This window comes from Coregonus clupeaformis, chromosome 9 (assembly GCF_020615455.1).
Source record: "Coregonus clupeaformis isolate EN_2021a chromosome 9, ASM2061545v1, whole genome shotgun sequence".
Classification (NCBI taxonomy): Eukaryota; Metazoa; Chordata; class Actinopteri; order Salmoniformes; family Salmonidae; genus Coregonus; species Coregonus clupeaformis.
Genome location: NC_059200.1, coordinates 22,386,352 through 22,410,956, shown reverse-complemented (window position 1 = coordinate 22,410,956; position 24,605 = coordinate 22,386,352). Strand labels below are relative to the sequence as shown.

Sequence of the window (24,605 nt, the reverse complement as noted above, 5' to 3'; positions counted from 1 at the left end):
TACTGTAGATCACAGGTGGCTGGTGGCACCGTCATTGGGGACGACGGGCTTATAGTAATGGCTGGAATGGAATTAATGGAATGATAAACACGTGACTTGTGTTTTAATACCATTCCATTGATTCCATTCCAGCCATTGTTATCAGCAGTCCTCCCCTCACCAGCCTCCTGTACTGTAGATCTCCTATTGTGTAGCTAATACCCAGAGGTCATTCGACCTTGTCAGATAATGATGCTCAGAACATATCACAGCCGTTAAAGGCCCACTCTGTGATATTCACAGCCTGTAAATGACTGGAAACATAATAGCAAAGACTGTTTGCCTTGTTTGTAAATTAGCTTTTGTTTCAAGTATGCCTTTAATTTAATTATTTAACTGTATTTTATCTGGTTGCTATAATGTCGGTCTTTGGTTTGTTGTTCAACATTTGTTTTTCCATTCATTTTGCCAATATTGATGGACCTTTACTTTTGAATGCTGGAATGCACTGACTAAAAGGGTCACATTATTTTATCTGTAAATGACGTCTTGAGTATTATAAATGAATAAAGAATGCCTAAAGGAATATCGTTGTTGAATTCAAATGTCAAAAAATAAAAAAAGCCATTACTCTCATTATTTACTTTAACTTGTGGCTTTCTACAGTTATTAAAAAAATGCCATCCTCCTCAAAGTTAACGACAGCATCGTCTTGTCCTTGCCACCACGTTTTATACAAAGGCGTAGTTGTCATGACAATATTTTCAATTAATCCCATTCTACAATCTGTTGTAATCTCTGACCTGCCAGCGCAAATTGAGGGATTATAATCTACAGCCATTGTTCTTTTCTTACAGCCACTAATTTGAATTTTGTAAGAAAGGGTTGGAGTTAGATACTCCCAAGAGACAACAAATGTCCAGATTAGACAGTCTTGCCTGAGATAATGACAAAGCACATCTTTCGTCACGGCAGTCTGTTGGCAAAACATTGCAGAGGATTTATCACGCTTTGTCTAACTTGACACATTGTCATTATTCTCAGGTGCAGACAGAGATTAAATCAAATTAAAATGTATTTGCCACATGCGCCGAATACAACAGGTGTAGACATTACCGTGAAATGCTTACTTACAGCCCTTAACCAACAATGTGTTTATTTTTTTATAAAAAAGTAAAATAAAAAAAAATAAAAAAAGTGTTCTGAAAAAAAGAGTAGAAGTAAAATAAAATAACAGTAGGGAGGCTATATACAGGGGGAACATTAATGCCATGTAAAATACCAATCATAAATTATATCAGAGAATTGGGCTAAACAGCTTTCACTGCTTAATCACCGCATTATGTGTCAACTCCTCAGAGGGAGTCCGTCTTGGGGATTATATGGTGAGATCTGGGCTTTGTATTAAAAGAAAGACTCAATTTCACATCTGATTCAGAAGCATTGTCAGTTATTGTTAGCAAATCCAATTCAAGTATTTTTGTTAAACCTCTTTACAAGAAAACTGAACATAAAATTGCTAAACTGAATCACTGATCCTTGACCTACACATGGTATTATGAAAAATGTATGCACTCACTAACTAAGTCGCTCTGGATAAGAGCGTCTGCTAAATGACTAAAATGTAAATGTTAAATGTATTATCCAGATATGCTTCATCGCCACCCACTGGACAAAAGACCACATGACAATCAACTGTTAGTAAACTGTTTTAATACTACTTCTCATACAAGAACAGATTGAATACCTTCCTTCCTGATATCTATAATAATTTGGATAATACTTATGCAAGTATACCAATAAAGGTTTGTCCTAATAAAATGCATTCAGGAATGTAAAAGTTGGAAATACATCTAACAGAAATAGGTGACTCTGGCTAAGGAATCCTGGAATGTGTCTGGGCTGGGTTGTCTGAAGACGTTACGTGTTCCAGGTTACACATCCCAATGTCAAACTTTGTGAACATTGAAACAAACATATATCCATGTTTCTCAGGATAACACAGAGAGTGTGTCTATAACAAATCTAACCTGTGCAGTACACTGCAGCCTTCACATTGTTATGATCCTTCGGTGGGAGGCTCCTCAATGCCGAGTAGACAGGACTTTAATATCAGTCGTCTTCACCACACAGCTTCAGCAGAGCTTGTCCATAACTTCCAGCAGTATCAGACTACAATTGAACACAGGGATGGAGAGTACTGTTACATGGCTATGATACAGAGTATGATCAATTTCACAGATCCTATTAACAGGACTTATTGATCCGGACCTTAGACATGTGAAATGGTCCATTGAAGCAGCAAGGGAAAGTGGTACTGATTGCAGTGAGTGAAGCTGCGCTCTAAATAACAGAATAGCAGTCTCATATTTCACTCAGAGGTTTGTCATTCGGAGGCAGAAACAGGGTTGGGGCAGCAGCAGGTGAAACATGGGACGGAGGTAAGCAGAGTAGCAATGCTTATCAGAGAGCATCCTGCGGGTAACTCCTCCCACTGGAAGCGGGTTTAGCAACTCAGGCAGGGGGCGGAGTCGATCGCTATTTCCTCCACAGAGAATCTTCAGCACGTTACTGGACACTTACGACTGACCACGCAATAAATAAAATGCCACATAAAATTCCCCAAATCACAATTAAAGGTCTGATTCGCAATCGCATGCAGATCAGATTGGTTGACCAAATGACCAATCACAGGATAGAGGTACGGTTGGAAATAAATCAATTCCAATCATGTTGAATTCCGCAGTCATTAAAATAAATCAGCAGTTATAGTGTATTTGGAAAGTATTGCCTTTTTCCACATGACAGCCTTATAAAATTGATTAAATTAATTGTTTTCCTCATCAATCTACACACAATACCCCATAATGACAAAGCGAACAGGTTTAGAAATTTTAGCACATTTATTACAAATAAAAAGCTGAAATACCTTTACATAAGTATTCAGACCCTTTGCTATGATACTCGAAATTAAGCTCAGGTGCATCCTGTTTCCATTGATCATCCTTGAGATGTTTCTACAACTTGCTTGGAGTCCACCTGTGGTATATTCAATTGATTGGACATGATTTGGAAAGGCACACACCTGTCTATATAAGGTCCTACAGTTGACAGTGCATGTCAGACCAAAAACCAAGCCATGAGGTCGACGGAATTGTCCGTAGAGCTTTGAGACAGGATTGTGTCGAGGCACAGATCTGGGAAAGCGTACAAAAAAATGTATTCAGCATTGAAGGTCCCCAAGAACAAAGTGGCCTCCATCATTCTTAAATGGAAGAAGTTTGGAACCACCAAGACTCTTCCTAGAGCTGGCCGCCCAGCCAAACTGAGCAATCGGGGGAGAAGGGCCTTGGTCAGGGAGGTGACCTAGAACCCGATGGTCACTGACAGAGCGCTAGAGTTCCTCTGTGGAGATGGGAGAACCTTCTGGAAGGACAACCATCTCTGCAGCACTCCACCAATCAGGCCTTTATGGTAGAGTGGCCAGATGGAAGACACTCCTCAGTAAAAGGCACATGACAGCCCGCTTGGAGTTTGCCAAAAGGCAAGATTATCTGGTCTGATGAAACCAATATTGAACTCTTTGGCCTGAATGCCAAGTGCCACATCCGAGGAAAACTGGCACTATCCCTACAGTGAAGCATGGTGGTGGCAGCAGCAGCATCATCATGCTGTGGGGGGGGGGGGGGCTTCGGGACAAGTCTCTGAATGTCATTGAGTGGCCCAGCCAGAGCCCGGACTTGAAGCCGATCAAACATCTCTGGAGAGACCAGAAAATAGCTGTGCAGCGACGCGCCCCATCCAACCTGACAGAGCTTGAGAGGATCTGCAGAGAATAGTGTGACAAGCTTGTAGTGTGACACCCAAGAAGACTAGAGGCTGTAATCGCTGCCAAAGGTGCTTCAACAAAGTACTTAGTAAAGGGTATTGTGTGTAGATTGATGAGGGAAAAACAATTTCATCCATTTTAGAATAAGGCTGTAACGTAACAAAATGTGGAAAAAGTGCACTGTGACTAATTGGTCAAAACAATCATCCTGTAAAAGATAGCTACATTTCTTGGGGTCAATTTTCTATGGGACAAGTATGTTACCAGTCAGCCAGATTTACCGGCACATACCTTAATGGTAGAGTAGAGAGAACAGCCAAACAGCTTTTTGAACTCTGCCCTGATGTCCAGCATGTCCATCTCCGAGCGGCCAACCATTATCCTGGTCATAGTGGACTCTGTGGTCCCCACACCCTGGACACAAAACCACTGGATTAATCCCAAAACCCCACAGATTAACATTCTACACCACTGGAACCCACTGGATTAGAAGAAATGCCATGTCTGCATGATGCCATGAAAAGAAAAAACATGTAAGCACATTTGAAGAAATGCAAAAAAAGGACAACAGTCCCAGATCTGTTCGGGCCGTCTTGTAAAATCAGATGGCCATTAATGTGCAGTTTGGCATGAAAATGACCATAGGAGTTGCCAAGGCAGCACAAACAGATCTGACATCAGGCTAGGCACCATGCACTATGACCTTGTAATCTGTTGGGCTCGGTGGGTGGAGAATAGTGCATGAGCAGCATGATGCCTCAAAAACAAAACAATTTTTAAAATGCATAAACAAGAAGAATTGTGCTCACCTTCATGCTTTTGAAAAGTCTCTCAGCCAGGTAGGCAGGAACACTCTTCACACATTTCACTGGAAAGTGAAAGGGTTTGTTAGCGATAACAGAACAGTGCATGACATCTTTGAGAGTGATAGGCAACCAGACGAACAAGTACTGTGATTAGTCCTTCGTACCAATAGCCACCAGTAGATCCTCTAGATTCCCTGACATCTCCCTCTCAATGCTCTCCTGTAGAGTTTTGTTGCTCAAGGCCTTATACTCCACTAGTGCTGTAAGGGGAGGGAGAGAAACAGATCCCGTTAGACTAAATCATCATCATCCAGAAGACTAGATTACAGTATTGTGTCCGTCAGTGCTTTGCTAGACCAAGGTTACTAACTCTGTCTCAGCTGAGGAACACTCCGGTGACACAGGATGTCAATGAACTTGCTTTCATCAGTCCCCCACTTCTTCTCTCCTGCCTCGTACAGGGCCTAGAGAGGGGAGGGACAGGGACACAGACAGCACAGTACTTGTTAGGCACTATCATGCATTGGCATGAGAGAGAGAGAATATGGAAGTGGAACAAACCAATATATTTAATTACATTAAGGTACACACTTCACGATGACAAGTGTTTGGCAGGACGTCTGAGTGAGTCACTCCCCAGGAAGTTTAAAACCAAGACCAGTGAAATACTGAGCATGGTTGACAAATTCATCATATCTCACTGTACCTTAGCATCCACTTTAGCTTTAGCTGGGTCCACATTCGTACTCTCATCTCGTTTTCCCTTAAAATGACAGACACCGAACAGAAAGGTTGAAAAAGTAATCTAAGAGTTACAGCTCACAAGCAGCTGAAAAACCTATTAAACAGAAATAACCCTGTGACTTGTATGTCCAAGACAATTTCCCCCTGGGGACAATAAAGTTCTCATTTTACCTCAGCCAAGATGAGAAGTGTTGTAGCATAGTCCCCAGATATCTCAGACTTGAGGTCATGAGTCATCGCTCTCCCAGTTTCTGTGGTCAAATACAATACCTTATTAGTATTCAACTAATAGATGATTGACAACCAATTAAAGTGGCAATATGTAACATTTTGGGCAACCAACCAAATTCACATAGGTTATAGATCAATCATTCTACTTTAAAGCAAGTGTAAGAAGTTGTAGATCTGTTCTACGTGAGCTATTTCTATGCTTCCCATTCTTAAGTTTTTGTTTTTGCTTACTTTCAGTTTTGTACACCAGCTTCAAACAGCTGATACAACAATATTTGTTATGGAAAATATATTTCACAGTGGTTTAGATGGCACAATGATTATATACACTATACTAGCTTATTTTGTCACAAACTGAAATGACGCTAACTATTTGAGCTTTAGCAAACATTTATGCATAGTGCAACTTTAAAACTAAGATAGTTTAGATAATTAATTAGACTCTACTAACCTGTTAAGTATGCATCAGATAGAGCCTTGATTTGCTTGTTGGATCTTGAGGCAAATATCTCTGTTAAAGTCTCCTCAGTTGTCCCAGCACCCTGTGTGTGTAACAGGCAGGTATTCACAAAGTACATGATAAATGGTAATTACACAGTAATGTTTGGTATCAGATAGTTACCTGATACAGATAGATGTCCCTTACCTTGGTGGCTCTGATGACCTCATGACAGTCAAAAAGAGCAGGAGGGGTGACCAGAGCCACCAGCAGGTCCTCAAAGTCCCCATGGGTGTCCCCCTTCAGGTCATCCACTAACGTCTGAGGGGGAGGGGTCAAAGGTCATCAACAGGGCAACATCAGGGTTGGATATTGACTCATGCAATATTCAGAGATATCTGGACAAGATGTTCTCTATAAATTCTATAAAAACTATCATGCTGCTAATATTTAGGGTAGTAGAGGGATAGTTTTACCCTGTTGGTAGCTTCCTGGTAGGCTTTACAGATGAGCTGACGCTGGGCGTTGCTCCTCCCAGTTAGAACTTCAACCAGGGTCTTCTCAGTGGTACCTGGGAACATGAACACACAGGAGCGACTTACAGTAGTGAGGGCATACATTTTCATACTGGTCCCCCGTGGGAATCGAACCCACAACCCTGGCGTTGAAAGCGCCATGCTGTACCAACTGAGCTACATGGATCATTAAAATTCCTATCAAAGTGAAAATTCATATCATGCGGCATCAAATAAGTTATTTCTAGGTTGATATGTGGTAGAGTACAGTGAAGAGCTTAGAGCAGGGGTGTCAAACGTCCGGCCCGCGGGCCGGATCAGGCCCGCAAACGGGTTTAATCCGGCCCGCGAGATGATAAAAAAAAAATTACAAAAATTGTAAAGTACAAAAATGCGCTGCAATTTTTCAATAAAATATACTGCTGTTACAATTGCGTCCACTGGATGGCGCAATAGCAATTGTGTTAAGCAAGCAAACTGTTTATACCGGGGCAGAGCAAGTAGGTCAAGCACGTGCAGCCAATGAGCTACTTTGTTTTGCCCGCGATATTTATTACGGCTTCTACTTTTAACATTATGTGCTTTGGCACCCTCATTGCCCCAATATGTCTCTGTCAAAAAAGAGAAAAGTGGACGCAGAGTGCAGTGTTCAAAGAAAAATGGTCATCCTATTTATTCACGGAATTTAATGGGAAAGCTGTATGTTTGGTGTGTTCAGAGCATGTTGCAGTGCTGAAAGAATATAACCTTCGTCGCCACTATGTGAGTCTTCATGCCGACAAATATGACAACTTTCAAGGACAGCGGAGATGAGAGAAGGTGAATGAACTGTTGGCGGGTCTGAAGAAACAGCAGTCTGTGTTTACTCACAGCCGAGACATCAGTGACACTGCAGTGAAAGCTAGCTACCTCATTGCTAATGAAATCGCAGTGGCTTCAAAACCATTTAGTGAGGGTGAATTTGTAAAAACATGCATGAGGAAGGCAGCGGAGATTGTGTGCCCTGAAAAGCGGCAGGCTTTTGCAAATATCAGCCTGACAAGAAACACAGTTGCAGACAGGATTTCCGATCTTTCAGTGGATTTGGACAGCCAGTTGAAGCAAAAAGTAAAGTCATTTATTGCGTTTTCGGTTGCAATTGATGAAAGCACGGACATTACAGATGTTGCACAACTGGCCATTTCCATCCGCGGAGTTGATGACACATTGACCGTCACCGAGGAGTTCGTGGAGTTGGTGCCGATGACAGATACAACGACAGCAGCTGATATTTTTACCTCACTCGTCGGCGCGCTGGACAGGGTCGGAGTGGACTGGTCCCGCGCTGTCAGCCTGGCTACAGATGGTGCGCCCTCAATGATCGGGAAAAAAGCAGGCGTTGTGACAAAGTTCAGAGAGAAAGTGCAATCTGCAAATGGAGGACGTGATTTTTTGACTTTTCACTGTATTTTGCACCAGGAGGCTTTGTGTTGCAAGTCATTAAAGATGGATAACGTCATGAAGGTGGTCATCCAAACTGTTAATTTCATCCGATCCAGAAGCCTGAATCACCGTCAGTTTGACAGCCTTCTCAGAGAGAAAGACCACATCTATGGCCTGCCATACCACACTGAGGTAAGATGGTTAAGCCGAGGTGCTGTGCTGAGGCGTTTCTTTGATTTACGAGAAGAAATTGAACAGTTCATGGAAGAAAATGGCAAACCAGTGTTAGAATTTCATTCCGCAGAATGGATGCAGGACCTTGCATTTATGGTGGATGGTACAGAGCACCTGAATAACTTGAACAAACAGCTGCAAGGGCGCAACAAAGTTGTCACGCAGTATTATGACAGCATACGTTCTTTCAAGTTGAAGCTGTCATTGTGGGAGACGGAACTTGCCGGTGGTGATGCAGCTCACTTCCCCTGTCTGAAAAATGTGTGTGCGACCCAACATGTGGCAGACATGAAGCGGTTCAAAGATAAAATAACGGGACTGTTACAGGAGTTTGAGCAACGCTTTCAGATTTAAGTTTATATGTTTTTATGTTGATGTGCTATTGTTTTTAATTGATTTTATTTTATTTGTATATTTAACCTATTCTTGACTCTGTGGTTCTTGCACTTGTTTGGGGAACAGGATTTCATTATTTGTATCTACATTTTTGCCTGAGAAATGACACCCTGATATAGTTCTGTGATCTGTGAAACAGTTCTGTTAATCACTGAGGCAGTGTGTGTTTGTGTGTTCTTTTTCTTTAGAATTTTCAAATAAACTTGACGTGTTTTATGATTAATAGTGATGTTGTGCTTGTACTATTTTGGACACACTGTCCTCAGGCTCCAGCTTTATGTTGTATGTTGATCGTATTAAAACAAAGAAAACAATCTGAAGTTGTTGTTTTTAAGATATATATATATATATATATATATACACACCATGATTTTTCCGGTCCGGCCCACTTGGGAATAGATTTTCCTCCATGTGGCCCCTGAGCTAAAATGAGTTTGACACCCCTGGCTTAGAGTGTATGGTGGACTGATTGATATTCCTACCGATTCCCTCTATGGCCTTCCGTAGAGCAACTACATCTTCTGCTGCTTTGAATCCCGCTTTCTCTTTAATGGTTCCTCGGGCGGTGGACTGAGAAACAGAAAAACATGTCAAGAAACAGCAGAAACTCGTTTTTTATTACATTAAGGTACTTAGTTAGCCCATGGTTGAAATAAAAGTATAACAACTTAGTAGGCCTACCGTTACTGTCAAAGAGGAAGGTGAATCCAAAAGGAGATCCAAGTCACCCTGAAAAGGAAATGTACAGTTTACCATCAGAGTATCATTATTGACAAAAAAAAACGACAAGCAGTCATCCTCCACGGAGTTGAGAGCAGACTAGTTTTTTTTTTATATGAACCTCCGACTCACTATGCGTCGACAATTCAAAAATGTACATTCTTAAACCCTTACCGTGTACCTGTGTTTTAACCTCTGTTGTTGCATGCCTTCCTTTGTTTGCTGAAATCCATACTTTATCAAATACAACCACCGACTGTTTCCTTGTTAAGATTAAATTGGCACATGCGCATTCACACCGAGTTGCCATTTTAGAGCAACGTGGTTGTATATTTGATTAACAAGTATGGATTTCCGCAAACAAAGAATGGCACGCAAGATAGGACAAATATAGGTACATGTTAAGGGTTGAACAATTGACTATTTTTAAGTATCGACGCATAGCGACTCGAAGGAGTCTTGAGGTTCATTTAAAAAAAGTCCGTGGAGGAGTCGAGGTACTTGGAAACCAGCTAACAAACACAGGCCAGGGAGAGAAGTGGCACAGATGTGAATACATAAGCAACAATTATCATCTAAAACAATTAGTAAAATTGTATTTCCTTTACAGAAAGTAGAGTGATATCTGGTAACTTACCCAAACATTGGCCATTGCAGCGGATATTCTACAACTGAGGAGGAGTAGGGTAACAATTCATAGATTTAAATTTATTTGTGATTATGCTCTGCATAGGCCTAATTTGTACAGCAATTCCAAATCCATCTTCATTGACAGTGCAACGTTGCACATTCCACAGTACGGGTAGTTTAGCCCATTCATAGACACTAACTCTAGTGCCAGTTGGTGACGGTATCTTCTTCCCGGGGGACTTTTGTAAAGAGCCCCGACACTTGTTATAGAAGTTAAAACGCATCGCTTGCAGTATGGTTTTGGAAACGTAAGGAACACATCTTTCATATCAGCAAGAAATCATTAAAAAATTGTTAATTTACTACACACCTTTATAGGGTAAGGGTTAGTGTTCCCACACGGCCATATCTCTATGTTAAAGCACTTGTTTATGGAAGACAGAGGTGACCACCTGTACCTATTAGCTAGCTAATATGCGCCGAACACCTGTGTGGAAGTGTAGTTCCTCAACTGGAGGCAAACAGTTTATAAACCTGTGCAAATCTGCTACAGTATGTGTATCTTATTTATTTTGAAAGATTATATCTCGCTGATATCAAAGATAAGGGCCATATGTTTCGAAAACAGTTTCGCAAGCAATGATTATTGATATTTCAAAAGAAGGTTGCTGGTTCTAATCCCCGAGCCGACTAGGTGAAAAATCTGTCGATGTGCCCTTGAGCAAGGCACTTAACCCTAATTGCTCCCGTAAGTCGCTCTGGATAAGAGCGTCTGCTAAATGACCAATTTATTATTAATTAATTTATATTTCTAAATGTTAAAACACAGCTTCGGAATTGTAGTTCACATGGAGTCAGCCGTGGGCGAAGTTAACCAGTGAAAACCCTAAGGAGATGGGTTTTCGAGAACTACGGTAAGTGTGTTACTTTAGGCATTTAATCAGAATATAATCTAAATCAATTGCGTACGTTTTAACGGTTTTAAATACAACCAATATTTTCGGAAATTGTATCCCATCTGGCGAGAGCTGAAACGAAACTAATTCTTGCTGATTAAGTCGATAAAAAAATAGTCACAGTATGCTAAATGACGCACTTCACTAAACTTGAACAACAGCGTGACATTTTTATGTTTTCTAATTTGTAAAATATCAGAAAAAGCTGTTTCGCCTTACCTGAGCTAGAGTTGTCAAGAGTTTTCAGTTGGCCACACCTTTTACTAGAGTGCAGAAGCCAACGCCCATATGCACTACGGGAAATGAAGTCACTACTTGGAATATTCCCAAATCCCTCCTCGTTTTCAAACGGATAGCACAGTCAAATACATATGTGGTACAGTCATACTAATGGGATCAATTATGGTGGTCTTGGTGCATGTTGATTAGCTGTCATGATGATACTGGAGTTGCAAATACATTGTCAGACAACATTATTACATTGTTGCACAGCATAACCATCACTCAGTGATACATTGTATCAACTGATCACAACCTGACGAGGATGATTAGTCACTATTATGTTTCTCTGAGTTCTCTTTGACAAAATATGCCACTGTTGAAGATGGATGAAATATTATGAGCTTTAACAACAGTTGTGTCCTGGTGAAAATATCCCAACATCTTGTAGCCACTGTGTATCCAATATAATGAATGCATTTGAATGGACCTGACTTGAAAAACATAAGCATGCAGTATTGTAGACACTCCCTCAACACTCCCTCTCAGGGAATCTGACATAATACACATGCAGGAATAATGAGTCCAAAGTTGTATTTGCACTGTGAGGGAACAGTCACAGCTCTGCCTGCCTAAGACTAAAGAGTACTGAGTTACTAATTAATCAGTGAATTAAAAATAAATGCCTGCAAAACAATGGTCAATGCGAAACCTTTTAGATACCAAAACAAGGTGTGAGAAATACTTTTTATTTATTAGATACATTTCTTTCTGCTATGTTTACAATTTCAAATTGTTTACATAGACAGCCGCACCCAACTTATAAAGTCCACTTACAATTTGGAATGTACAACTTCAGACCAACACCCCTAAACCTTATTTCTGTATTTGCAGATAAATAAAAGCTGTGAGGATGACACCACAGACACCACACATAGTAATTACACATAACAGTCCCTTGATTACGATTCTGAGTTGAGCCATAAAACAATTATGTGTATGGTGTGAGGACAGGGCAAGCTATATTTTTATTTATTTATTATTTATTTCACCTGTATTTAACCAGGTAAGCCAGTTGAGAACAAGTTCTCATTTACAACTGCGACCTGGCCAAGATAAAGCAAAGCAGTGCGATAAAAACAACAACACAGAGTTACATATGGGGTAAACAAAGCATAGTCAAAAATACAACAGAAAATATATATACAGTGTGTGCAAATGTAGTAAGTTATGGAGGTAAGGCAATAAATAGGCCATAGTGCAAAATAGTTACAATTTCGTATTAACACTGGAATGATAGATGTGCAAAAGATTATGTGCAAATAGAGATACTGGGGTGCAAATTATCAAAATAAATAACAATATAGGGATGAGGTAGTTGGGTGGGCTCATTTCAGAATGGCTGTGTACAGGTCAGTGATCGGTAAGCTGCTCTGACAACTGACGCTTAAAGTTAGTGAGGGAGATAAGAGTCTACAGCTTCAGAGATTTTTGCAGTTCGTTCCAGTCATGGCAGCAGAGAACTGGAAGGAATGGCGGCTAAAGGAGGTGTTGGCTTTGGGGATGACCAGTGAGATATACCTGCTGGAGCGCAGACTACGGGTGGGTGTTGCTATGGTGACCAGTGAGCTAAGATAAGACAGGGATTTGCCTAGCAGTGATTTATAGATGACCTGGAGCCAGTGGGTTTGGCGACAAATATATAGTGAGGGCCAGCCAACAAGAGCGTACAGGTCACAGTGGTGGGTAGTATATGGGGCTTTGGAGACAAAACTGATGGCACTGTGATAGACTACATCCAATTAGCTGAGTAGAGTGTTGGAGGCTATTTTGTAAATGACATCGCCGAAGTCAAGGATCGGTAGGATAGTCAGTTTTACGAGGGCATGTTTGGCAGCATGAGTGAAGGAGGCTTTGTTGCGAAATAGGAAACCGATTCTAGATTTAACTTTGGATTGGAGATTCTTAATGTGAGTCTGGAAGGAGAGTTTACAGTCTAACCAGACACCTAGGTATTTGTAGTTGTCCACATACTCTAGGTCAGACCCGTCGAGAGTAGTGATTCTAGTCGGGTGGGCGGGTGCAAGCAGCGTTCGGTTGAAGAGCATGCATTTAGTTTTACTAGTGTTTAAGAGCAGTTGGAGGCTACTGAAGGAGTGTTGTATGGCATTGAAGCTCGTTTGGAGGTTTGTTAACACAGTGTCCAATGAAGGGCCAGATGTATACAAAATGGTGTCGTCTGCGTAGAGGTGGATCTGAGAGTCACCAGCAGCAAGAGCGACATCATTGATATACACAGAGAAAAGAGTCGGCCCAAGAATTGAACCCTGTGGCACCCCCATAGAGACTGCCATAGGTCCAGACAACAGGCCCTCCGATTTGACACATTGAACTCTATCTGAGAAGTAGTTGGTGAACCAGGCGAGGCAGTCATTTGAGAAACCAAGGCTATTTAGTCTGCCAATAAGAATGCGGTGGTTGACAGAGTCGAAAGCCTTGGCCAGGTCAATGAAAACGGCTGTCTATTATCGATCACGGTTATAATATCGTTTAGAACCTTGAGCGTGGCTGAAGTGCACCCATGACCAGCTCGGAAACCGGATTGCATAGCGGAGAAGGTACGGTGGGATTCGAAATGGTCGGTGATCTGTTTGTTAACTTGGCTTTCAAAAACTTTTGAAAGGCAGGGCAGGATGGATATGGGTCTGTAACAGTTTGGATCTAGAGTGTCACCCCCTTTGAAGAGGGGGATGACCGCGGCAGCTTTCCAATCTCTGGGGATCTCAGACGTTACGAAAGAGAGGTTGAACAGGCTAGTAATAGGGGTTGCGACAATTTCGGCGGCTAGTTTTAGAAAGAAAGGGTCCAGATTGTCTAGCCCAGATGATTTGTAGGGGTCCAGATTTTGCAGCTCTTTCAGAACATCAGCTGTCTGGATTTGTGTGAAGGAGAAGCGGGGGGCATGGGCAAGTTGCAGCGGAGGGTGCAGAGCTGGTGGCCGGGGTAGTGGTAGCCAGGTGGAAAGCATGGCCAGCCGTAGCAAAATGCTTGTTGAAATTCTCGATTATTGTAGATTTATCGGTGGTGATAGTGTTTCCTAGCCTCAGTGCAGTGGGCAGCTGGGAGGAAGTGCTCTTATTCTCCATGGACTTTACAGTGTCCCAAAACTTTTTGGAGTTAGTGCTACAGGATGCAAATTTCTGTTTGAAAAAGTTAGCCTTTGCTTTCCTAACTGCTTGTGTATATTGGTATATATGGTCTCAATGAAGAGATATGAGAAAGCAGTTTGCTGTTAGCTACTTTTCGTCACTCTAAACTCTGACAAAACGCAAGGAACATTATTATTTTCTGTGAAATAATCTCTCCTGTCTTATATTTGACGAGGTTGAAGCACTTTTGTCACCATGTTATGATCTTAGTCAGTAATGACTGTACTGTGCAGCTGAGCACGAGCAAATGGCTCAGCTTCAAAATGTTAGTGATCAATTTAGCTGAGTCCTGCCCGTACCCTAGTTAACCTGATGTGTATAATGTCGGGTCGAGTAGCAGAGCTTTAATAAGAGGGAGGATGCTGACACATGCGCAGATCAAATACACACTGGAACGCCCATGAAGCTGTTTACACACCCTAATCATTTGAAAGATTGCTCAGAAAACCAGGTGTTTTAATCAGCGTATGCTTACTTCGATTTTGACCTAATGCCGATTAAGATAAGCAGAGTAAAGTGTTTACATGACTATTGCCATACTCAGCCCACTACCATAATCAGTTTAATATTGAATTATTAGTGTTCATGTAAACGTGACTATGCACCTATGGCAGCAGTCTCTAAGGTGCAGGGCAGGGTACTGGCCAGAGGCGGACTAGTGATGGCTGTTTAACAGTCTGATGGCCTGGAGATGGAAGCTGTTTTTCAGTCTCTGTTCCAGCTTTGATGCACCTGTACTGTCTCTGCCTGCTAGATGGTAGCAGGGTGAACAGGTCGTGGCTCGGGTGGCTGAGGTCCTTGATGATCTTCTTGGCCTTCCTGTGACACCGGGTGCTGTAGATGTCCTGGAGGGCAGGCAATGTGATGCGTTGGGATGACCGCACCACCCTCTGGAGAGCCCTGCGGTTGTGGGCGCTGCAGTTGCCGTACCAGGCGGTGATACAGCCTGACAGAATGCTCTCGATTGTGCATCTATAGAAGTTTGCGAGGATCTTAGGGGCCAAGCCGAATTTCTTCAGCCTCCTGAGGTTGAAGTGGCGCCGTTGCGCCTGTTTCACCACGGTGTCGGTGTCTGTGTGGAGGGACCATTTCAGTTCCTCAGTGATGTGCATGCAGAGGAACTTGAAGCTTTTGACCCTCTCCACTGCGGCCCCATCTATGTGGATGGGGGCGTGCTCTCTCTGCTGTTTCCTGTATTTCACGATCAGCTCCTTCATTTTGTTGACGTTAAGGGAGAGGTTTTTTGCCTGGCACCACTCCGCCAGGGCTCTCACCTCCTCCCTGTAGGCTGTGTCGTTGTTGTTGGTAGTCAGGCCTACCACTTTTGTATCGTCTGCAAACTTGATGATTGAGTTGGAGACGTGCGTAGCCACGCAGTCATGGGGGAACAGGGGGTACAGGAGGGGCTCAGCACGCACCCCTGTGGGTCCCCTGTGTTGAGGATCAGCATGACAGAGGTGCTGTTATTCAAAATGTCAGTGGGTAACAGTAATATACCGTTGAAATAAAATATTCTAAACTACCCCTCACATTTTTCATATTTATGTACAAATATATATTATACTGAACAAAAATATATGTAAAGCGTTGGTCCCATGTTTTCATGAGCTGAAATAAAAGATCCCAGAAATGTTCCATACGCACAAAATGCTTATTTCTCTCAAATTTGTAGCACAAATTTGTTTACATCCCTGTTAGTGAGCATTTCTCATTTGCCAAGATAATCCATCCACCTGACAGGTGTGGCATATCAAGAAGCTGGTTAAACAGCATGATCATTACACAGGTGCAGCTTGTGCTGGGGACAATAAAAGGCCATTTTAAAATGTGCAGTTTTGTCACACAACACAATGCCACAGATGTCTCAAATTTTGAGGGAGCGTGCAATTGGCATGCTGACTGCAGGAATGTCCACCAGAGCTGTTGCCAGATAATTTAATGTTAATTTCTCTACCATAAGCTGCCTCCAATTTGGCAGTACGTCCAACCGGCCTCACAACCGCAGACCACATGTAACTGCGCCAGCCCAGGACCTCCACATCCAGCTTCTTCACCTGCAGGATCATCTGAGACCAGCCACCCGGACAGCTGATGAAACTGAGGAGTATTTCTGTCTGTAATAAAGCACTTTTGTGGGGGAAAACTCATTCTGACTGGCTGGGCCTGGCTCCCCAGCGGGTATTCTTCCCCTTTTCTGTCATGTTCTCACAGGATGTCCGTGATCTCAGCAGGATGTAACCTCTGAACTCTCCATGTGAGTTTCCTCTCCCTGGTTCTTCCAGCACAGGGAGCATAGCAGTACCACACAGCCACCACCAGCCACACCACCACCCCAAACAGCATGAAGGACAACAGGTTCCCGTCCATGGTCCCTCTAGACCCCCTTGACCTTACAAATGGACAGACGGAAAGGAGGACGATAGAATAAGTCTCTCTGTGTGTGTTCGTGTTCGTGCATGAACATATCTCTGTTTACATGGGAGACTTAAGTATTCTGTAAAGAGGACATAGTTGGCTGCCTAGAAACAGGTGAGTGTTTAAATGATGCCATTATCTCAGCGCATACAGAAAGCACATTATTCTGTGCTGTCAGAACGGCATCACACCGTTTGGTTCATATTCATGTGTACATACACTGAGTATACAAAACATTAAGAACATGCCATAGACCGACCAGGTGAATCCAGGTGAAAGCTATGATCCCTTATTGATGTCACTTGTTAAATCCACTTCAATCAGTGTAGATGAAGGGGAGGAGACCGGTTAAAGAAGGATTTTTAAGGTGCGTGCAACTCAATATTAGGAAGGTGTTCCTAATGTTTAGTATACTCAGTGTAAATCCCCCCTGCTTATCTGTTCAACCCAGATTAAATATAGAAACACTATGGACAACCTGTCACCCATGTCACATGGAATATTATTGCAGCAAAGGTAGGCTACAGATGACTGTCTATTTCTATGTGAGACTATCAGTATCTGTCTCCCTCTGTTGGCTAAATGAGGCGGTGAAGCTTATGTTGGGCAAAACGAAAAGACAATTAAAACAATGAATAGCTGAACACAGCAGCTCAATCAGGTGTGAGTACACCGACTACCCAGTAGCATCCCACTTTGTTGAAGCTAACCATCCTATCTCCTCCCTCAAATACACAGGTATGGATCATGTTACCCTACCAAGGAGAGGAGGTAACATTGAGACATTACTACTACAGAAGGAGGACCACTGGATCTCCTACCTAATGGTTTGAATATTGACTTTGATCTCAGACCCTTTCTATGAACATTTCAACCCAATGAAAATGCTTTGCCCACAGCGTATTAGCTGATACTGCATATCATGTTTCCCATGTCGATGATGCTCAATATGCATTATGTTTGAACCACAAGAAGATGTTAAATGAAATAATGAAACAAAGAGGAAAGTAAATTAAATGTAAAAATAATGATTGTTGATATTAACATTATGGTAGCCTAGCGGGTAAGAGCGTTGGGCCAATAGCCGAACGGGCGCTCATTCGAATCCCCGAGCCGACTAGGTGAAATAATATGCCGATGTGCCCTTGAGCAAGGCACTTCACCCTAATTGCTCCTGAAGTCGTTCTGGATAAGAGCGTCTGCTAAATGACGAAAATGTAAATGTATTATATCTAATCATGTTGACATAAGATTATGTAAATAATTGCCCCAACATCTTGACACATGCTGTAAAATAAGTTTTTTTTAACAGTGCCACTTTTTCATCCTTCATTACCTTAATTACTATGACACACCCCTCACTGTTTTCATTGGCTGCACTACCTGCACTGTTTTTCTACATAACCTGGTTCAAGCATTTACCAAGTAACCCTGAAGAAGGCATTGTGTGCTGAAACGTTGGTTGCCATGCCGATTAATATTTGGGAGCATAATTAGAATGTGTGACTTTCTTTCTTTCTTTGTATAGTTTGCGCTCCGTTAGTCAGCACCTCTACAAAACGTTTTGGGGTGAGCTTCAGCTTATGCCTTTTACTAGGCTAAATTAAGAATAACACCATTGTTTCTAGTCCTCCCTGACTCTTATCACAAACTCAATATCTTAACTTCAGATTGGTCATTTGAGAACCCAACGGATGATATGAGTCCTATTACATTATAGATAGGTCATCTCTGGGGTAAGGAGGGCTGAGGGGTATAACCAAAGAAGAGGATATTGAGAATGAGTTGTCTTCTCAAAATCCTTCTCAGAAGTTTTCACCACTTCTACACTGTCTTCTAGCTCCAACACTCGTTTAGTAGAATTGATTCACTCAAGATGGAATTTTCCTCTCATGAAGTGCTCTGCGTTTTCTGTTGCTTGCCTTTTTTAAGGGCACCATTTGTCTATATTCTAAATTTGACTGTAGCAGCAGAGATTGGGACTTGAGATAATGAGGTTGAGGGAGGGGTTGTCTGCCTGTGAGTCAGAACAGAACAAAGAGTTTCATCACTGATGATTCTAGACCACTGTGGTTTAGGAGAGTGTTCCATTAAAGAGAGAGAGAGAAACCTCTCAGTACAACTGAAGGAGCACGGCGCTGAGCTCCCCGAGTAGCATAAAGACTCTATAGTCCATTGGGCCTAATCAGTCACAGACAAGTAGATAACACTAATTCCTTAACTTAAATAACAATAGCATAGTTATATCAGCAGATATATACAGTGAGGGAAAAAGTATTTGATCCCCTGCTGATTTTGTACATTTGCCCACTGACAAAGACATGATCAGTCTATAATTTTAATGGTAGGTTTATTTGAACAGTGAGAGACAGAATAACAACAAAAAAATCCAGAAAAACGCATCTCAAAAATTTTATTAATTTATTTGCATTTTAATGAGGGAAATAAGTATTTGACCCCTCTGCAAAACATGACTTAGTACTTGGTGGCAAAACCCTTGTTGGCAATCACAGAGGTCAGACGTTTCTTGTAGTTGGACACCAGGTTTGCAAACATCTCAGGAGGGATTTTGTCCCACTCCTCTTTGCAGATCTTCTCCAAGTCATTAAGGTTTCAAGGCTGACGTTTGGCTACTCGAACCTTCAGCTCCCTCCACAGATTTTCTATGGGATTAAGGTCTGGAGACTGGCTAGGCCACTCCAGGACCTTAATGTGCTTCTTCTTGAGCCACTCCTTTGTTGCCTTGGCCGTGTGTTTTGGGTCATTGTCATGCTGGAATACCCATCCACAACCTATTTTCAATGCCCTGGCTGAGGGGATGGAGGTTCTTACCCAAGATTTGACGGTACATGGCCCCGTCCATCGTCCCTTTGATGCGCTGAAGTTGTCCTGTCCCCTTAGCAGAAAAACACCCCCAAAGCATAATGTTTCCACCTCCATGTTTGACGGTGGGGATGGTGTTCTTGGGGTCATAGGCAGCATTCCTCCTCCTCCAAACACGGCGAGTTGAGTTGATGCAAAAGAGCTCAATTTTGGTCTCATCTGACCACAACACTTTCACCCAATTCTCCTCTGAATCATTCAGATGTTCATTGGCAAACTTCAGACGGGCATGTACAGTGGGGAAAAAAAGTATTTAGTCAGCCACCAATTGTGCAAGTTCTCCCACTTAAAAAGATGAGAGGCCTGTAATTCTCATCATAGGTACACGTCAACTATGACAGAAAAATTGAGGAAAAAAAATCAAGAAAATCACATTGTAGGATTTTTAATGAATTTATTTGCAAATTATGGTGGAAAATAAGTATTTGGTCACCTACAAACAAGCAAGATTTCTGGCTCTCACAGACCTGTAACTTCTTCTTTAAGAGGCTCCTCTGTCCTCCACTCGTTACCTGTATTAATGGCACCTGTTTGAACTTGTTATCAGTATAAAAGACACCTGTCCACAACCTCAAACAGTCACACTCCAAACTCCACTATGGCCAAGACCAAAGAGCTGTCAAAGGACACCAGAAACAAAATTGTAGACCTGCACCAGGCTGGGAAGACTGAATCTGCAATAGGTAAGCAGCTTGGTTTGAAGAAATCAACTGTGGGAGCAATTATTAGGAAATGGAAGACATACAAGACCACTGATAATCTCCCTCGATCTGGGGCTCCACACAAGATCTCACCCCGTGGGGGTCAAAATGATCACAAGAACGGTGAGCAAAAATCCCAGAACCACACGGGGGGGACCTAGTGAATGACCTGCAGAGAGCTGGGACCAAAATAACAAAGCCTACCATCAGTAACACACTACGCCGCCAGGGACTCAAATCCTGCAGTGCCAGACGTGTCCCCCCTGCTTAAGTCAGTACATGTCCAGGCCCGTCTGAAGTTTGCTAGAGTGCATTTGGATGATCCAGAAGAGGATTGGGAGAATGTCATATGGTCAGATGAAACCAAAATATAAAACTTTTTGGTAAAAACTCAACTCGTCGTGTTTGGAGGACAAAGAATGCTGAGTTGCATCCAAAGAACACCATACCTACTGTGAAGCATGGGGTGGAAACATCATGCTTTGGGGCTGTTTTTCTGCAAAGGGACCAGGACGACTGATCCGTGTAAAGGAAAGAATGAATGGGGCCATGTATCGTGAGATTCTGAGTGAAAACCTCCTTCCATCAGCAAGGGCATTGAAGATGAAACGTGGCTGGGTCTTTCAGCATGACAATGATCCCAAACACACCGCCCGGGCAACGAAGGAGTGGCTTCGTAAGAAGCATTTCAAGGTCCTGGAGTGGCCTAGCCAGTCTCCAGATCTCAACCCCATAGAAAATCTTTGGAGGGAGTTGAAAGTCTGTGTTGCCCAGCGACAGCCCCAAAACATCACTGCTCTAGAGGAGATACCAGCAAAAATACCAGCAACAGTGTGTGAAAACCTTGTGAAGACTTACAGAAAACGTTTGACCTGTGTCATTGCCAACAAAGGGTATATAACAAAGTATTGAGAAACTTTTGTTATTGACCAAATACTTATTTTCCACCATAATTTGCAAATAAATTCATTAAAAATCCTACAATGTGATTTTCTGGATTTTTTCTCTCTCATTTTGTCTGTCATAGCTGACATGTACCTATGATGAAAATTACAGGCCTCTCTCATCTTTTTAAGTGGGAGAACTTGCACAATTGGTGGCTGACTAAATACTTTTTTCCCCCACTGTATATGTGCTTTCTTGAGCAGGGGGACCTTGCGGGCGCTGCAGGATTTCAGTCCTTCACGGTGTAGTGTGTTACCAATTGTTTTCTTGGTGACTATGGTCCCAGCTGCCTTGAGATCATTGACAAGATCCTCCCGTGTAGTTCTGGGCTGATTCCTCACCGTTTTCATGATCATTGCAACTTACGGGGTGAGATCTTGCATGGAGCCCCAGGCCGAGGGAGATTGACAGTGCTTTTGTGTTTCTTCCATTTGCGAATAATCGTACCAACTGTTGTCACCTTCTCACCAAGCTGCTTGGCGATGGTCTTGTAGCCCATTCCAGCCTTGTGTAGGTCTACAATCTTGTCCCTGACATCATTGGAGAGCTCTTTGGTCTTGGCCATGGTGGAGATTTTGGAATCTGATTGATTGATTGCTTCTGTGGACAGGTGTCTTTTATACAGGTAACAAACTGAGATTAGGAGCACTCCCTTTAAGAGTGTGCTCCTAATCTCAGCTCGTTACCTGTATAAAAGACACCTGGGAGCCAGAAATCTTTCTGATTGAGAGGGGGTGAAATACTTATTTCCCTCATTAAAATGCAAATCAATTTATACCATTTTTGACATGTGTTTTTCTGGATTTTTTTGTTGCTATTCTGTCTCTCACTGTTCAAATAAACCTACCATTAAAATGATAGACTGATCATTTCTTTATCAGTGGGCAAACGTACAAAATCAGCAGGGGATCAAATACTTTTTTCCCTCACTGTATCTCTCACTGGACTCAGCAGCAATGATTACAAAACAGAATGGTGTTTTTGGAACAAGATACATGGGAAAATATTATATTGTGTCCCCCTCTCTGAGTGTTTGTGGCAACCAGATTGTTAGTTCATGTGCTGCCACAAGGTGGTGCCCTCATCTCCTTGTAAACACATTCACAATGATGCTGTGAGGATGTGGACTCAGGGTTACTATGGAAACCAACCATGCCTTAATAAACTACAGGTAAGTGAGTGAATGAAAAAGAAAGAGAGTGATAGAAAAAAATGTGTGTTCACAATGGATATCAAATCAATTCATGATCTGATGCATGTAGCCTAGCCTACATCCAGTTTGACACTGGCAGGTTCCTTGATACCGAGGTAAATTCAACCTGCACAGGTGAGAGAGAGAGAGAGGGAGGGGGAGAGTGAGAGCGAGCGAGAGAGAGAGAGAGTGTAATAGAGGAACCCCGGTCTCAGACTCTTCATCTGCAAAGGGCCTTTAATGTGATTTAAAATAAGCCAACATAAAACATCTCCTCTGTTAGACACCAATTGGAACAGAACATGTTCTGCAGCTTTCTGCTTTTTCACATGTGACCTGAGAAGAAATTACGTGCTCCAGAACATTTATCCGCTAGCCTGTGCCACAAATACTTTTATAGCAGCCTGAGTCTAGATCTTCCGATGGGCTGCATCCCGAATGGCACCATATTCCCTTCATAGTGTACTTCTGGTCAAAAGTAGTGCACTATATATAGGGTGCCATTTGGGACGGGCCCCAAGGCTTCCGAGATCCTCCAGTCCTAAGAATAAAAATTCTACATCCTCTGGAACTGGAACTCCACACCAACTGTCTGATCTCCTCCTCCCACAAAATGTCAGTTAAACCCATCAAATAGGACTTCTTCCTATACCTTAGGCCCCACTTGCTCCCACAATATCAACCAAAAAGATTATGGCTGTCTTTCAAATGGCAGTGGGCAGGCACCATATTCCCTGTTTATGGGGAATATATGGGCCCTGGTCAAAAGTAATCCACTAGGAAATAGAGTGTCATTTTGGATGTAACCTATTTGGTAATTAATATTCCAAAGGAAAGGGGGAAAAGCATCAGGAACCAATTATTCAATAACACTTTCCCCTCCACTAACCCCATTGGATGCGTCCCAAATGGCACCCTATTCATTATATGGAGCACTACTTTTGACCAGAGCCTTATGCACTATATAGGGAATAGTGTGCCATTTGGGACACAAACCTTGTATTCTAAATGAGATGGACAGCGCGCAGGTAGATCTGTGTTGGGGTACGGCTCGGCTCGGCCTCTCACCAGTTGCCATGGCGCTGTGTTGTGGCCTTGAGTCAGACTATCACTACACCACCACCTGGGTTAAAATACTATTCAAAATTATTTCAAATACTTTATCTGTGCTTGATTGAGCTTGCATGTTGCAATGTAACCAAAAGAAAAGTAAATAGTCCAACCCCCAAACCCTGTCCACCTGATTGTCACCCCAGGCAGGTTAAAGCGATCGCTCAAAGTATTTGGCAGATTTCAAACACTATTTGAACCCAGGTCTGATCACTCCACCACCACTATAGCACCAGCACCACCAACCAACTCACTGAGGTAATTGAGATCAGATGGGCCGTTGAGGCGAGGCGGGGTTTGGAGGCAACCTGGGCAAGGCAGGGTAACCTGGAAGCATTTATTTTATGGGAAAGATGTTTAGTTAAGTGAAGTGCTGCGGTCCAATTGGTCTGGGTCTGGCCGGGCCGACCGGTCGTGATGAATATGATTGGTGAAAGATCTCAACGCTGGTTCCTGAGTCCTTCCTTCCTGCCGGATCAGGTTTCAGATTAACTGACTTCCTGTCCAATCCGTGGCATTTGGAAAGCAAATAATCCCTTCTTTTTTTTGTTATAACCATGTATCAGTCTAGTTAAAATCAAATCAAATCAAATGTTATTTGTCACATGCGTCGAATACAACAGGTGTAGAGCTTACCGTGAAATGCTTACTTACAAGCCCTTAACCAACAATGCAGTTCAATAAATAGAGTTAAGAGAATATTTGTTAAATAAACTAAAGTAAATAATAAAATAAAAAGTAACACAATAAGATTACATAACAATAACGAGGCTATATACAGGGGGTACCGGTACCGAGTCAATGTGCTGGGGTACAGGTTAGTCGAGGTAATTTGTACATGTAGGTAGGGGTAAAGTGTATAGATAATAAACAGCGAGTAGCAGCAGTGTAAAAACAAAGGGGGGGAGGGGTTTGTCAATGTAAATAGTCTGGGTGGCCATTTGATTAATTGTTCAGTAGTAGACTTGGGTGACTGGAGTCTTTTACCATTTACCACTGACACCACCTAGTATATAGGTCCTGGATGGCA

At 42.4% G+C, this 24,605-nt stretch overlaps 1 protein-coding gene across 1 annotated transcript; it reads right to left on the bottom strand.

Annotated features, from left to right (window-relative positions):
- Nucleotides 1-1,675: 1,675 nt before the first annotated feature.
- Nucleotides 1,676-11,196, bottom strand: anxa3b (annexin A3b). Its single transcript, XM_041885498.2, has 14 exons — nucleotides 11,121-11,196; nucleotides 9,953-9,986; nucleotides 9,277-9,324; nucleotides 9,078-9,165; nucleotides 6,505-6,599; nucleotides 6,236-6,349; nucleotides 6,041-6,131; nucleotides 5,530-5,609; nucleotides 5,321-5,377; nucleotides 4,985-5,078; nucleotides 4,779-4,874; nucleotides 4,618-4,676; nucleotides 4,100-4,222; nucleotides 1,676-2,151 (listed from the first exon to the last, which is right to left on the bottom strand). The coding sequence occupies exons 2-14, from the start codon at nucleotides 9,965-9,967 to the stop codon at nucleotides 2,092-2,094; spliced, it is 1,020 nt and encodes a 339-aa protein (XP_041741432.2). The 5' UTR covers nucleotides 9,968-9,986; nucleotides 11,121-11,196; the 3' UTR covers nucleotides 1,676-2,091.
- Between the last annotated feature and the right edge of the window lie 13,409 nt (nucleotides 11,197-24,605).